This window comes from Myotis nattereri (assembly GCF_964212035.1).
Source record: "Myotis nattereri genome assembly, chromosome: 2".
NCBI lineage: Eukaryota > Metazoa > Chordata > Mammalia > Chiroptera > Vespertilionidae > Myotis > Myotis nattereri.
In genome coordinates, this window is record NC_138076.1 from 7,111,317 (window position 1) to 7,126,101 (window position 14,785).

The following is a 14,785-nucleotide window of genomic DNA, read 5'->3' on the forward strand; positions in this document are numbered from 1 at the left end:
TGGGACGCTGTTGCCCACCTAGTGTTTGTAAAAGCCGTGGAACTTGAACGTGAGCCTGCTAGAATCCTAAGCTGATGTTACAGTAAATATTAGGTTCTTGGCATTTTTTTATTGTCATACCATTTTCTCCAACGTTGCAAAGAATAAAGCAGCTACTGTTATTCAGTCACATCCCATTAAGTGTCAAGGAAGTGCCCGAATTCTTTCATTGTCCTGGAATTTCTTTGCCATGAATGCGTCCCAGGCCTCTTTGAAAACCACCACTAAGCAGCCCTATTAGCCCGCACCCTGTTTGGAGCTGCTAGACTTTTGTTTGTATGCCCTGGGAAAAAATGCTTGCTGGGAGGAATTTCTGGGGAGAACAAGAGCTTGAATTCTATGTGAGGACGGTTTCTAGCTTTGAAACCCGTTGGGACTGACTCCTGGCTCATGTATTATGCCATTCATTACGGTGTTTTGGGTTGAGGGCTCTATTTTTTTTTTCATTATAGCTAGCAACTGTTTTGTGAACAGTGACTGGAAAAAGTATTTGCTGTCCTGAATTATTCATAGTAGCCAATTTCATTGTAGCAAGGTCAACAGAATACTCACCTTGGCTTGCATCTATGTTCGTTGGACTATGCTAGTTACTGTAAGCTCCGTGTGACTGAATTTGACCTATTTCTATAATTTATAGACAACATTATGCAGACATTATCATTTGATGTTTAACACCCAAGTTATAGTCTTACGTTTAATGCCCAAGCGCTATGTATATGTTTCACACACCACGTGGGAATTCTCACAAAGGCGTGTTATTTCTTTATTACCGTTCACATGTGTTTGTATTATGGACATGCCTATGTTGGGTTTTTCCTAATGTGTTGGCAATCTACTGTCCTACCTGCTACCTGCCGCCCACATTACCACTGGGGTGAGCTGTTGAGTTTTGGATAAGCCTAAACGTTGAATCGTTTTTGAAAACTTACTAACCCTTGCTTCTCTTGGACCAAGGCATGGCAATTGATAAGAATGGATTGATCTACTTCGTTGATGGGACCATGATCAGAAAAGTTGATCAGAACGGAATCATCTCGACCCTCCTGGGCTCCAATGACCTGACGTCAGCCAGACCTTTGACCTGTGACACGAGCATGCACATCAGCCAGGTAGTTCTGAGTCCGCTGAACGGCTTCTCTTCTCAGGGGCCTCGTTGCTGAGTCGGTAGGCTGTGATGGCACCGTGTCAAACTGCCGGCGTCATGGGCGGCAGTGTTGTAATAAAGCTGCCCCCTTTAAGTGTATCTTAGGAGCCAATAACAAATTATTTTCTTTTTAAATATATTTTTATTGATTTAAGAGGGAGAGAGAGATAGAAACATCAGTGATGAGAGAGAATCATTGATCGGCTGCTTCCTGCACACCCCACACTGGGGATGGAGCCCACAACCCGGGCATGTGCCCTGACCAGGAATCACACCGTGACCTCCTGGTTCATAGGTCGACAATCAACCACTGAGCCCCATTGGACAGACAAAAGTTACTTTCTTCTATAGTTCTGCATTTGATGAATTCAACGATTTACAGAATAATTACCACTAAGAAATGCTAAGCAGTTGTAATAAAATACCAGTAAAGTAGGAGCATGTAGAGATTCCAAAAAGAGCAAAACCACTTAAACCTCGAGTCTTTTTATTGCACGATCTCCTTACATAGTAGAGATAACCCCTACGATTGGTCCCGAGGGACTTACATTTAGAGTTGGGAACTTTACTATGGGCCTTACTGGAAATACAATAGAACCTGAATGTATTTACGAGGTAGAAAGCCTACCATTTGCTGGTTATTACTGCTAACAGAAACATCTGCGTTCATACCTCATTGATATCTATTAACTCTCTATTTAGAGGCTCATTGCCCATTTGGCTGTAACTTGCAAATCTTTCAATAAGCTACATTTTTTAAATGAAATGCTGTTCCCTACATTGGTGTTTGTGCAGACTTTTCAAGTTTATTTTACTGTAGCCATTCAAAAGACAACTTTAAAACTGCTTCTCAAATTAAGGGTAATTTTCCCAAACGGTCTCATTTACTCTTCTGGCGAGTTAACTGCATCGCAGCCGCTGACTGACCGGACCGTTTCTGTTTTATGTCCGAAGGTGCGTCTGGAGTGGCCCACTGACCTCGCCATTAACCCCATGGACAACTCCATCTACGTGCTGGACAACAACGTGGTCCTGCAGATCACCGAGAACCGCCAGGTGCGCATCGCCGCCGGGCGGCCCATGCACTGCCAGGTTCCGGGGGTGGAGTACTCCGTGGGCAAGCACGCAGTCCAGACGACGCTGGAATCTGCCACGGCCATCGCCGTGTCCTACAGTGGGGTCCTGTACATCACGGAAACCGACGAAAAGAAAATCAACCGCATACGGCAGGTCACGACCGACGGGGAGATCTCCTTGGTGGCCGGGATACCGTCGGAGTGTGACTGCAAAAACGACGCCAACTGCGACTGCTACCAGACTGGCGACGGCTACGCCAAAGATGCCAAACTCAGCGCCCCGTCGTCCCTCGCTGCTTCTCCAGATGGCACCCTGTACATCGCGGATCTGGGGAACATTCGCATCCGGGCCGTGTCCAAGAACAAGCCTTTCCTCAACTCCATGAACTTCTATGAAGTGGCCTCTCCGACCGATCAGGAACTCTACATCTTCGACATCAACGGCACTCACCAGTACACCGTGAGCCTGGTCACGGGGGACTACCTGTACAACTTCAGCTACAGCAACGACAACGACATCACCGCCGTGACCGACAGCAATGGCAACACCCTCCGCATTAGGCGGGACCCCAACCGGATGCCGGTCCGAGTGGTGTCTCCGGACAACCAGGTGATATGGCTGACCATAGGCACCAATGGGTGTCTGAAGAGCATGACCGCGCAAGGGCTGGAATTGGTTTTGTTCACTTACCACGGCAACAGCGGCCTATTGGCCACCAAAAGCGACGAAACCGGATGGACAACATTCTTTGAGTAAGTACATCAGAATGATACTTGGATGATACAATATTGTGCTCTGATGTGAAATAATAATACAATCTTAAAGCGATCCAGGTTCAGGGGGGGCCTGGAGCCTCTAGAATTTGGGCTCCTCCTTTCTAAAAAAGACCACAAAAGGGACTCGAGGTCTTGGAAGGGACCCGTGATATAGTGAGACGCCCAAAGCCCAAGTTCCATTTGCAGAGAGGGAAGGCCACGTCTGCCTGAAGTTTCATGTTTTCCTGCGTGCAGCCTTAATATATTAGCAACAGACTTTCGGGCACATGCTACAGCCTTGGTTTTAGGCCTAACCCTGAGGGCTTACCTCTGCCCATGTGATAAGGCTGTTTTGAGACCTGTCACTGAAGAGGAACTTTGAAAACATTTGCAATGAACTTAGCCGATTGGTACATCAGTACTATAAGTAGTATTCTTTCTCTTTTTTTCCTTTTCTTTTTCAGTCACAGTTGACATACAATACTATATTACCTTCAGGTGTACACATCGTGATTCGACATGTATAGCTTACAAAGTGATCACTCTAAGTCTGGTACCCATCTGACAGCCCACATGGTTATTACAGTATTACTGACTGTATTCCCTATGCTGTACTGTACATCCCCATATTTATTTTTATAACTGCCAATCCGTACTTCTTAATCCCTCCACCTTTTTCACTCGGCCCTCCAACCCCCCTTCCATCTGGCAGCCATCAGCTTGCTTTCTGTATCTATAGGTTTGTTTCTGTTTTGTTTTGTCTTTTAGATTCCACATATAAGTGAAATCATGTAGTGTGTGTCTTTCTCTGTCTGACTTATATCACTTAGCATAATACCCTCCAGGTCCATCCATGTTGTCACAAATGACAACATTTCATTCTTTTTATGGCTGAGTAATGTGTATGTATGCACACTGTGTATATGTACCACATCTTCTTTATTCATTCGTCTGTTGATGTACACTTAGGTTGCTTCCATATCTTGGCTGTCTATATTATAAAAACCCAGTGGCCATAATGACCAAAGATCAGCGCGGGCGGGTGGGGCTGCGACCATGGCGGGCAGGTGGGCAAGGTGCTTGCGGGTGGGCGGGGCCTTGCGATTTCCCGCGCTGGGCTTCTAGTTGTTAATAATGCTGCAATTAACCTAGGGGTGCTTATATCTTTTCAAATTAGTGTTTTGGGTTTGTTTTTAATAAATACTCAGAAGGGTTATTGCTGGTCATATAGTAGTTCTATATTTAATTTTTTAGGAATCTCTCTACCAAGCATGTCAAACTCGTGGCCAGCAGGCTGCATGCATGCGGCCCACCAGCTGTGAGTTTGACATGCTTCCATATTGTTTTCCAATGTGCGCTCCCACCAACAGTGCACGAGGGTTTCCTTTTCTCCGCGTTTTCACCGGCACTGTTGATTGTTGGTTTATTGATGACACTGTTCTGACGGGTGTGGTTTTAACTTACGTTTGCCTGCTGATTGTGATACTGAGCATCTGTGCATATACCTGTGGGCCATCTGTGTGTCCTCTTTGGAGAAGTGTCTATTCAGGTCCTCTGCCCACACACGTTAGTCTTATCAAATAGAAGAGCTTAACTTTTTATAATCAGTCACTATAGAGTCTAGACTGCTGAAAAGAACCCAACCACTAAATGCAAATCGGGACCTGCTGGTCGCTCTGAAAGCATATGGAAAAGTATGCCCATCTAGCCGGGCATCCTGCCCAGCGAGTGGAACAGTGGCCTGACATGTATTGTGCGGGGAATGCACGTGTAAAATCATTTTCGTTCCTTGCTCACTGCACAGACCGTAAGGGGGAATTCGGCGTACAGAAGTGGCATGTTGACAAACGCAAAATCATCCTTGAAATGAGCACCGAGTTCCTTAGTGTGGTTTTTAGCATGAGATGCTGAAGCAGAACTGTTTCTGTAGGAACACACCTCTGCAATTACAGTAAAATTCAGTAGAAGAAATGATCCCGCATACAAATTTTTTCCGCACAGCTTCTCCAGTGGGTCTTACATGGAAAGCATAGTCCTACGGCAGCTCAAATTGCTTTTCTTTTTCTTTTCTTTTTTTTTAAATATGTTTTTATGTATTTCAGAGAGAGGAAGAGGGAGGGAGAGAGAGTTACAAACATCAATGATGAGAGAGAATCATTGATTGGCAGCCTCCTGTATACCCCCTCCTGGGGGTCGAGCCTGCAACCTGGGCATGTGCCCTGACCGGGAACTGAGCCGTGACCTTCTGGTTCATGGGTCAGTGGTCAACCGTGGAGTCACACCAGCGGGACTGCTTTTCTTTTTTGACAAACTCCCGTTTAATAAAATGAATGTGACCAGCAGCTTGATTGTGTCAGGAACAAACCTTTCCACTGAATTACACTAGAATTTTAGGATTGCAGTGGGAAAGGGATAAATTGGAAGTTATAAAATGGTACTACCTACTGTGCACCATTTTCAAAGTGATAGTAGGCTATATTGCCCAAGGCGGGGGTGGGGGAGATGACAGAAGGAGTGTTCCCGTCGGGGGAGGCTGGGCAGGAGACCTCCGGGAAGTGGTGGTGCCGAGGGGCTCAGTTTAGGCGAAAGCAGGGAAATGCAGTCCAGGACCCAGGCCTGCTCTGCGGGCCGTTTTTGAAGGCGTCATTGGCTCCCAGGCCTCGACCCTGCGCAGGAGTTTCCCGTGTGGCCGTCACTGACACAAGACGGTCTTACCGCAGTTGCACTGGTCTCCTTAGGGCCTGTAGGTGAGTGTTCCACGTTCACAAAACGAGAGAGGGGGTGGACTCCATCGGTGGAGTCAGTCTAAACAGAAAGATCTCACCTGCTAAAGGTGTGTCATTTACAGAGTTCACACCCAACGCGAAACCACAGCTCCGCCGGCTGAGGCACACAGACGCACCGCCAGGGAGTGTCCTGGGCAGTGGAACACATTATCTCATGGAAAACGGCAGTGCACGGCTCTCTGCTGCCCCCCCCCCCCCCAGAAAACACAAGCGTTTAGGCGCAGGAGAGGCTCCGTGTCTGGGCGTAGAGACGGCCGGGGGAGAGCCACGTTCCAGCTGGTCTGGGGGTGGCGCCCCCGGGTGGTGGCAGGTGTTCTACCCGGGACGTGGAATGCGTGGGGCTTTCCGTGTGTGGAGCTGCCTGTGATGGGGTGTGAGCTGTCTTCGCGTTCACAGGGCAAACAGCTGCGTCTCAGCCTCTGCACGTGTATGAGGTGTGCGTGGGCCTCTGGCTGCTCGCCTGGGTGCTGTGTTCCCCTCCTTCAGGCTTCGCCGTTCCGGAACGGGCTTCTGAACCGTGTCTTTGGAATGAATGAGCTCCCGCTGGCACCAGCTCTGAGACAGTCAAAGAAAGGATCTCAGCGGAGGAGGGACGGGCGGTGAAGAGGGTCTGCCTCACGCCGGGCAGGTGCCGACTGCGCAGGTCATTCGGAAACCCGACGGCAGTTATTGCAAACCAGGCCCACGTGTCCCCCCTCGTCGGTCCTGCCTCCCGTCCGAGTAGCCGGACGTGGGGGCCGTGTTGTGTTTCCTTGTGTGTGCGCTGCTGTAACAGCGCTGTTAGCGAACGATAGAGCATCTTCCCCGGACAGACTGAGGGCCTCGCCTTTCCTCACACAGACGCCCGAATCCGGCCCCAAGGACGCAACGTCCAAGCCACGTCTCATTGGTCTTTCGGCCAAAGCTGCATTAAAAATAGAACGGCCCGTTTGATCGATTCTGACTGAGATATGGCGCCCGGCCCACCTCCTTTATGGCCTCCCCCCTTTTTTCCCTGTCTTCATGGAAGAACACATTCCGGGCATCCAAAATTATATTTGAGAGATTTTTTTATCAGCAAATTACTTAAAAGCACGGGAAATGCTGTGGTTGACTCCCATTTCTGCTATTTTGTTTAATAGCTATATGTTTTTAAGCTGGATCCACTAACAGTAACAAATAATTTTTGCTTTAAGTGTTTAACCAGAATGTGTAATCCCAGGAACATCAGTTAAAAAAAATGTGTATGCAGCTGATTCAAGGGCTGCTGTCCGTTTCAGACAACAGCCTGAACACGACCGGGGTGATGCTGTTATTAACACCTGACTTAAGACAGTTTTCTTCTGCAGTCCAGTTTTGAGAAATAATGTGTTCTGTGCTGGTGTCAAAGCGGGAAGGGAAATGAGGAAATCGTATGTTACTAAGATTATTCAAAAAAAAAAAAAAAGGAACAGATTCGTCAGGTTGTGTCCGTCTATCTCAGCGCACAGTAAGTTACCAAATCCCTCGGGTACCTTTAGTGTACTTTGCGGGCGGCAGCGGTCACGGGGCTGCACTAACTCTTGCCCTGGGTCCCGGGTAGCAGGTGATGGCTGTAGGTGTGCAGAACGGCTCCATGGCGGTGCAAGAGTGAGCCGTGCAGTTGCCAAAAGAGTTTGACTCCCTCTTTAGACTAACAAGTCACGGTTCCCTCAGAGACCACCACACGGCTCCCCTAAGACTGAGTAACACACGCCGCCATCGTAAAGGATCTGTATTATAAAAAGCCAGTGACTGTGACGCCGCAGCGACCAAACGACCGGTCGGTCACCAGGAGGTGCATTGAGGGGTCTGGGTCCCATGCAATTTTGCGGGCTGGGCCTCTAGTCGTTTGATAACAAAGCAGGAAATGGACACACTGACAGCCGGTGGAAGGGAACTTTTTATTGTTTTCTCTGAACATCATGGAACTGAAGATGGACAGTTGGAGATTTTCCAGAGACGGTCAGCATCGCTGACTCCCTCCTGTGACCTCACGATCAGAGCAAGTCCGGCAGCCCTGCTCCTGGTCGCCCCACCTCCCCGGCCCCTCGCCGAGGTTCCAGGATCCTGGGAGGGTTTCAGAAGGTCTGGGGGCTGCAGGACAGCACAGGGTGGACACTGTTCTTTCTTGAACTCCCTCCCAGGGTCGGGGGAGGCCATGAAGGAAATGAGACAACTGGGACGGCCATCCACACTGTTCACAGCGCCCTCCTCCCCCACTGCTCTCTTTTTGGTCTCTCTCCCGAGAGGCAGCGCAGGCAGCCTGGACCACACGGGGACCTGAGATCCTGAGGTCCTGCCCCGATTGGTCAGTTACCCCTAACAGGGTGACTGTGGGCAAGTCCCAGCCCCTCCCCAAAATGCCGTGCCCTCGCCTGTAAAAGGAAAGATGTCCTAATCATTAAAGATCTCTTCCTACGCTAAAAAATCTGTGATTCTGGCGTTTCTCCTCAACTTTTCTTAGGCCCCTGTCAAGGCTTGTTTCAAAAGAAGCATCATTTCTCAAATTACCACGTTTCCTTTGCTGAAATATTTAGGCGTATTGCCTTTCTGTCAAACCTCATATTTTTTATACGATGCCAGTGCTTGTGGTGGCAATTCATAATAAATTAGGGTTCTCTGTCCAAGTGGGCTCCCTGCTTTTCTATGTAAGCCTCTCTGACGTACTGGGAGACACACACACACCCCGTGCCTCCTTGCTCTCCCCGCACAGCCGTTTCCCTGTGGGACTCTGTGTATGACAGACACAGGCCAGGGGACAGAGAGGAAGACGAGAGAGAAAGATGAGTTTGTCCTATGCACATTCAGGGCCCCTTGTAATAAATCAGGAAGATGAGGGCATGCATAGTTCTGTTTTACAGATTTTTTTGGAGCAAAAATGTCCCTTGCCATCCGCTGCCTGGTAAGTCTACATGTCAAGACTTGCCCACGACTTATCTAAACAAGTAAGATGTGTCCTGCTCATGTCAACCATCCTCGGTCCATAAACAATATGTTAATGACTTATAGATGATCGTTATGACCCTCCTCATAATGGTGGCCAGCCCAGAATCTTCCCACCCCCAAAGGGAGCTAATTCCGAATGTCCTGACGTGGATGCCTTTTCTCCAGGCCTCTGGATTTCACAGCCGGGCTTCGTCCCTGCGGCATTTGTCCCTGATGTGGTCATGTAAGGAAGGGACACTGGGTCCCTTTTTTATTCAATTTTGAAAAAAATATGTCATATCTGTAACCATCTCTCATTAGGCTCAATGCTCTGAGAAAGGGCTGGGCCCGACGGGAGGAGGAAGGCTCTGTCCTTGACTGTGGTCCTGAACTCCTGTTGTCTAGAGCCGTGGTTGGCAAACTGCAGCTCTTGAGTCACATGGGGCTCTTTGGCCCCTTGAGTGTGGCTCTTCCTAAGCCTTAGGAGCACCCTAATTAAGTTCATAACAGTGTACCTACCTATATAGTTTAAGTTTAAAAAATTTGACTCTTAAAAGAAATTTCAATCGTGGTACTGTTGATATTTGGCTCTGTTGATTAATGAGTTTGCCGACCACTAGTCTGGGGTGTTTGAAAAAGAGAGTAGAGGCTTGAACTGCAGGCTTCTGCCCTCTCTGGTTTATGGAGCCAAGTGCTGGCGGGAATTTGGCCCATCGGCAAGTCCTCTGAGAGACGTGCAACCGAAGCAGGTGTTAACCACCTTTCCCTGCCTCCCATGGGACCCTGACCCTTTCTCATTGAGCTCCTCTTAGCCCTGGAGATGAAAATCGCATAAAATACTGTCCTATTTTGCCGGGGTCCAACCCCAGCGGGTCCAGGGGTCCCCAAAGGTGTGGACGGAGTCGGCGAAGAAGGAATGACATGGAGGCAGCGTTCAGTTGATCATCATAGCCGGGTTCTCTTGTCAGGGTCTCCTGCCAAGTTCTGGTCTGGATCTCCAGCGAAGTTCTGGCTAGGATCTCCAGCCAGGTTCTGTGTCCATGTTCTCTTGCTAGGTTCTCCAGCCAGGTTCTCCAGATTCTCCAGCCAGGTTCTGTAGCCATGTTCCCTCGCTAGGTTCTCCAGCCAGGTTCTGTCCAGGTTCTCCAGCCAGGTTCAGTCACCAGGTTCTAGTCAGGTTCTCTTGCCAATTTCTGTAGTCAGGTTCAGTCCAGGATCTTTTGCCATGTTCTCTCCAGCGAAGTTCTTCTGTCTGTAGGTTCTGTGTAGGTGCTGTCTTCTTTCTGTCTCCTAAGTTCTGTGTCTTGCTGTCTTATTACATCTGTATTTATACCAGTTGATTCAATCCTATCAATCTCTATTACAAAGGTTAGGGCGTTTCTTATCTCCATTCCAGGGAGTAAAGATTATGTAGCTTAAGCATGATTGTTCATAGTTAAAGTGATTAATTACCCGCCTGGCACTTAGTTGAGGGGTTTTATTCCCTCCCTAACTTCAGGGAAAAATTCCTACCTGGGGAAACAACCTTTCTCGGAGAGGTGACCTTGGTTAAAACACACAGCGCTAAGGGGAGCAAACATATTAAGAACAGTATGCTATATATGCCAGGTCCCTTGAAACAGCAAGGATGGACCGGCTCCCGGCACTATTTTGCATTTTCCCTGTCACTTTTGGTAGAACATAGGTAGCAGTCAGCTGAGTACCAGATGAGCCCATGATCTGGGAGTCGGTGGGTCACTCTGGTTAACTTGATGGAAGCAGTTTGTTTATTCTAAACGGAGCCTTGTTTTTGAGGATTCCCTGCAGACAGCTCTGCTGCAGAATTCAAAGAAGTTACGATTTGTCTGCGAGGTCATTGTTAGGCTACGCGAATCTCAGACTCATAGCTGGATGCTCACGTGTAAATTCTGCTGGTATTCGGATTACAAGTCCCACGACTGCTCTTAGGACCCCAACCCCGCCCCCACCCCCCCCACCCCCGCATTTATATGGGATTCTGTTCTGACTTGGCTATTGGTGCGAGTCCTTCATCAGGAATGAGGATCAAGGTGTGATCGACACGTGCGTTGTTGTTATGATGGCTTAGTGAGTGTGTCTACTTCAGAATGGCAGACGAGAGGCTGTTACACGTTAGCATTGCAGAAAAAGCATTGCCTAACAGATGGCAAGATGGAGGGGACTTTTCTGGATTTTGCTGGCTGTTAAACTGAAGGAAATTTGAACCTAAGGGACTCCAATAGATGGAAGAAAAGATTATCGCTCTGTGTGAGAGGGGCCCCAGGTTAGGTAGGTCTTTGGGGGTGGGGGTCCTCGCTTTGGGTCAAGGTGCAGGAAGACGGATGTACCCGACTAAGCAGCTCTCCGGGCAGGCTGGTGCTGGGGTGGGAAAGACACAGAGGAACATGACCCCAACCCGAGGACCCTAGAATATGCCCAGCAGCCCCTGCGCTGTCCTGCCTTCTCAGAACAGGCGTGTTGCTGAGAAACCATTCGGTGATCACACACACACTGGGCAGGCTCTCATCGCTCTTCCACAGAGAAGAGAAGAAAGGTGCAGGCGCGGGGCACTGCCAAGACTACAGCATCCGTACAAAAACCTGCCCCGTTTTTCAGACAGACCCGTTCAGTGTCGGGCTGCATCAGAGGCTGGCCCTCGGCGCCAGGGCTGGGGCCCATCCTCCACCTCCCGTTCTCGTCTCGGGTTCACTGGCTTCTCTCGATCCCTGCTCTGATCTTCACGGGTTTTTTCTCAAAAACAGAAGATTAATTTTAAAAAACATTTGATCAAAGGAGATCAAAGGATTTTATTCCCAGGGAAGCACTCAAGACAATAGGTCATCCTGCTATGTTAAATGTGCGGGATCCATCGTCTGCTGACACGGGTGGGTCACAGTCTGAGTCCGCCGATCTTCTCCCAGTGGAAGGGCCACTGCGGATATTTCACGGAGGAGTGTCACCTGGCGTTCCCGTGATGACGGGAGAGGCCAGACCTGCTTTAAATCGAGGGCAGCTGTGGGGGTGGGAAGACGTGAGAGACGTGATGAAGACAAAGGGAAGGATCGGGAACTCCGTATCTGTGAGGGGAGAGAGAGAATGTCCCGCCCGGAGGATTACATCATTTTCCACAGAGAATGGCTGAAGCCCCATCTCTGGGGCATTTGTCCGTAATCCCCCCCTGCTTAGGAGACTTGAAAAGAGAGTTTAGAGTATCCCACAAAGGCTAGAACAGCAAGGCTAGGCAAAAACGCAACAAAATTAGAGACAACAGATAGATAAACATCAGACAAGGACATCCCATGAGTGAACACATGAATGAACGGAGGCCCTGAGGCCTGGGGAGCGAGCCCTTTCCCAGCCAGGCCTCTGGGAGGGGGCATCCAGTGGGAGAGGATGTGCTGGGTCGTCAATTAGAAGCCCGGAGGCTTGGGCCCATGAATAGAAGGAGAGCAGGAAGCTGATGTTCTCTTCCAGTTCCCTGGGGCCTGTCGCATTGTGAAGTCCCAACTCGAATGAAAGAGATGCACTCAGAGAGAAAGAGATGCACTCAGAGAGAAACAAAGGCCGGTCAGGGCTGTTCACCCCAAGGCCGGCTGCAGTGAGGACAGCCAGGAGTGCAGGGAAGTGGGGAGTATGTCCACAGGCGTAGGTTTGGGGGGAGGCCTCCCTCGGTCCCCATGGCCCCCCCGTATTTCAGAGGACAGTTGGCCGCTTGCTGGGTGTTGTGTGTCTGTTTTTGTCCGGGTGAGGAAGGGTCACCTGGCATTCTCAAAGTCCCCGAAAGTCGCCCTTGACTCCTTCACTCACTCCCTATTCCCAAGTCCCCTGGTACCTTGCATGGCCACGTGCACCTTGCTTTCATTTCTCTGGACGTGGGTGCTGACCTGGTGGGCAGCTGTCGCTGGTCCCCACTAAAATGAAGCAAAATAATGATGGGAGTTTTATTATCAAGTTTCACCTGTTCCTCGGAAAGATCGCTCACCCTGAAGTCGGGTCCCTCCTAGCTTCGATCTGTGTGCCGGACCTTTCTTCAGGAAACCCTGGAGAAAACCAGTGATCGTTTCCATTTAAAACACCCATGTTGGTCGCTGACTTTCTTTCTTGGCAAGGAAAATTGTCAGGTCTGAGAGGCACGCTCCGCCTGACCCGGCCCCTCGCCCCCGGCTCTGTGCATGCTGCCATCATCAGCTCCTCACGTCCCGCTTCCTCCTTTACTACGCTCCTCAGCTCCCATGCCTTTCCCCACCCCCCTCCCCTTGAAACCCGCCGGGGCCTCCCTCTACCACAGAAGGGATCCTAAGAGGACCCTCCGCGTCAGCCAGGCTGTCCACTCCTGACCTCGCTGCCTTCCATGCTCCTCCACCCCTCACCTGCTGTGGCTGTGGCCGTGGCCGTGGCCGGAGAATGCCGACCTGCCTTCTCTGCCTAAATCCCGCGTCTCGGTCCAGGCTGGGCGAGGTCCCAGCTGAGGTGGGCCTCCCTCGCTGCTCGGCGTGGTGGCATCTCTCCGTGCGCCCCGAGCCCACGTGGCCCTCGTTTTCAGTAGCGCAGTTTTCCTGCGTGACTCCCCTCCCATCCGACTCCACGTGTGCGTTGTGTCCACAGTACCTCGCCCGCCCTGTGCGCCCAGTGAGAAGCCGCCCGCCTGGCCCGCCTGTGTGTGCACTTGAGCCCCATGGGTGCCTTCATGGACACTCGGCCGCTCCTCCAGGGCCAACTCAGAACTGCCCGGCCAGACCCACCAGGCCACGAAGACCCCGCTCAGCCGGGTCACCAACTGCACCGCCCGCAAGCGGGACTTGTTTTTCTTTCCCAGAGAGCCAGGGCTGGTAGGTTAGTGTCTGCGTGCCAGCACCCTGTTCCATGCATGTGCCCGGCTTCCCTGCCACGGGACATGGCACAGGGGTGAGCCGTGAAGAGTCGAGGCAGTGGCTGGGAGATGCTCTCTGTGGGAGACGGGATGTTCCCGCGCGTTAGATTGAATGGAGCCGGAAAACGTACACCAGCCCGAGGGTTAAAGGGGGCAGGTGAGTGGGCAGAGCGTTGGCAGGTGGCATCGCCTGAGGAAAGCTGGAGCTCCCTGGGAACCAAGCCCGTGGTTGGCACAAGGATAATGGGCCCAGGCGTGCAGGTTCCAGGGATGGCCCAGCGTGAGATGCAGCCAGAGGCTGACCAACTCGCCTGGCCACAGCCTGTGCTCACTGCCGTCTGGAAACGGAAGGAGGGAGAATGCAATGTGAATACATGCTCCATAGGAGATTCAAAAGGATGCTCTTTCTTCACAACACGGCGTTTCCACGCTATGCTGTGAGAACGTCACATGGTACAAGAATACGTCCAGGGTAAGATTTCCCCGCAGGCTGGTGTTATCAGTGATTCTGTGTAAATAGGCCTGCGTGTGTTTGTGTCTTCAAGAGCGGTCATTTCTCCAAGCAGGGACAGCGGTACACGGGGCTGGGCTCCAGCATGCGGGCGGGGGGCGGGGCGGTCTCCCTTCCTATCTCAGCTCTGCCTTTTATGGGTCCAAACAGTGGTTGCACTTAATGGCGCATTTTCGTTCTCTTCGCTTCTCCCTCGCGCTGCTCTCTTCCCAGGCCAGGCCCTGCCGCTGGCTGAGCAGCATGGCCAACTGTCAGAACATGTCAGTCCAGCCGTGATCTGAGACCGCCCACGGGGGCACTGGGATCAGCGATCGGGGGGCTGAGCAGACCCCGTGCTCTCCCTCCGCCTCCTCACCCAGCCCCACCGTGACTCTGTCCTCTCTACTCTCCTGACCTAGAACCTTTGCCTAGTTATTAACCAAGCTCTCAAAGCGAGTTTTTTACACTTTAAAAGCTCTCTGTCCTGTTAGAACAGAATATCGTGTAGGTACTTCTGTAGCCCTTGCCCCTTGTTGCCCATACTCACACCTATGATTCAGATGCCCTCCACACTCTCTCCCCTGCCTGTCACTATTAAGGTGCTCTCTCTACGTGGCCCACATCTGGGCTGACCCTGGGTAGGGCTTGGTCAGAGTCTCCAGTTCACTGAGACCCGTGGTCGGCAAACTGCGGCTCACGAGC

At 50.8% G+C, this 14,785-nt stretch overlaps 1 protein-coding gene across 1 annotated transcript in view; it reads left to right on the forward strand.

Moving 5' to 3' along the window:
* Positions 1–14,785, forward strand: part of TENM3 (teneurin transmembrane protein 3) — a 571,505-nt gene that overhangs the window by 537,348 nt on the left and 19,372 nt on the right. Inside the window, exons 23-24 of the mRNA XM_081084077.1 lie at positions 994–1,148; positions 2,138–3,012. Of these exons, the coding sequence (XP_080940203.1) occupies positions 994–1,148; positions 2,138–3,012 (1,030 nt within the window). The remainder of the gene's footprint in view (positions 1–993; positions 1,149–2,137; positions 3,013–14,785) is intronic.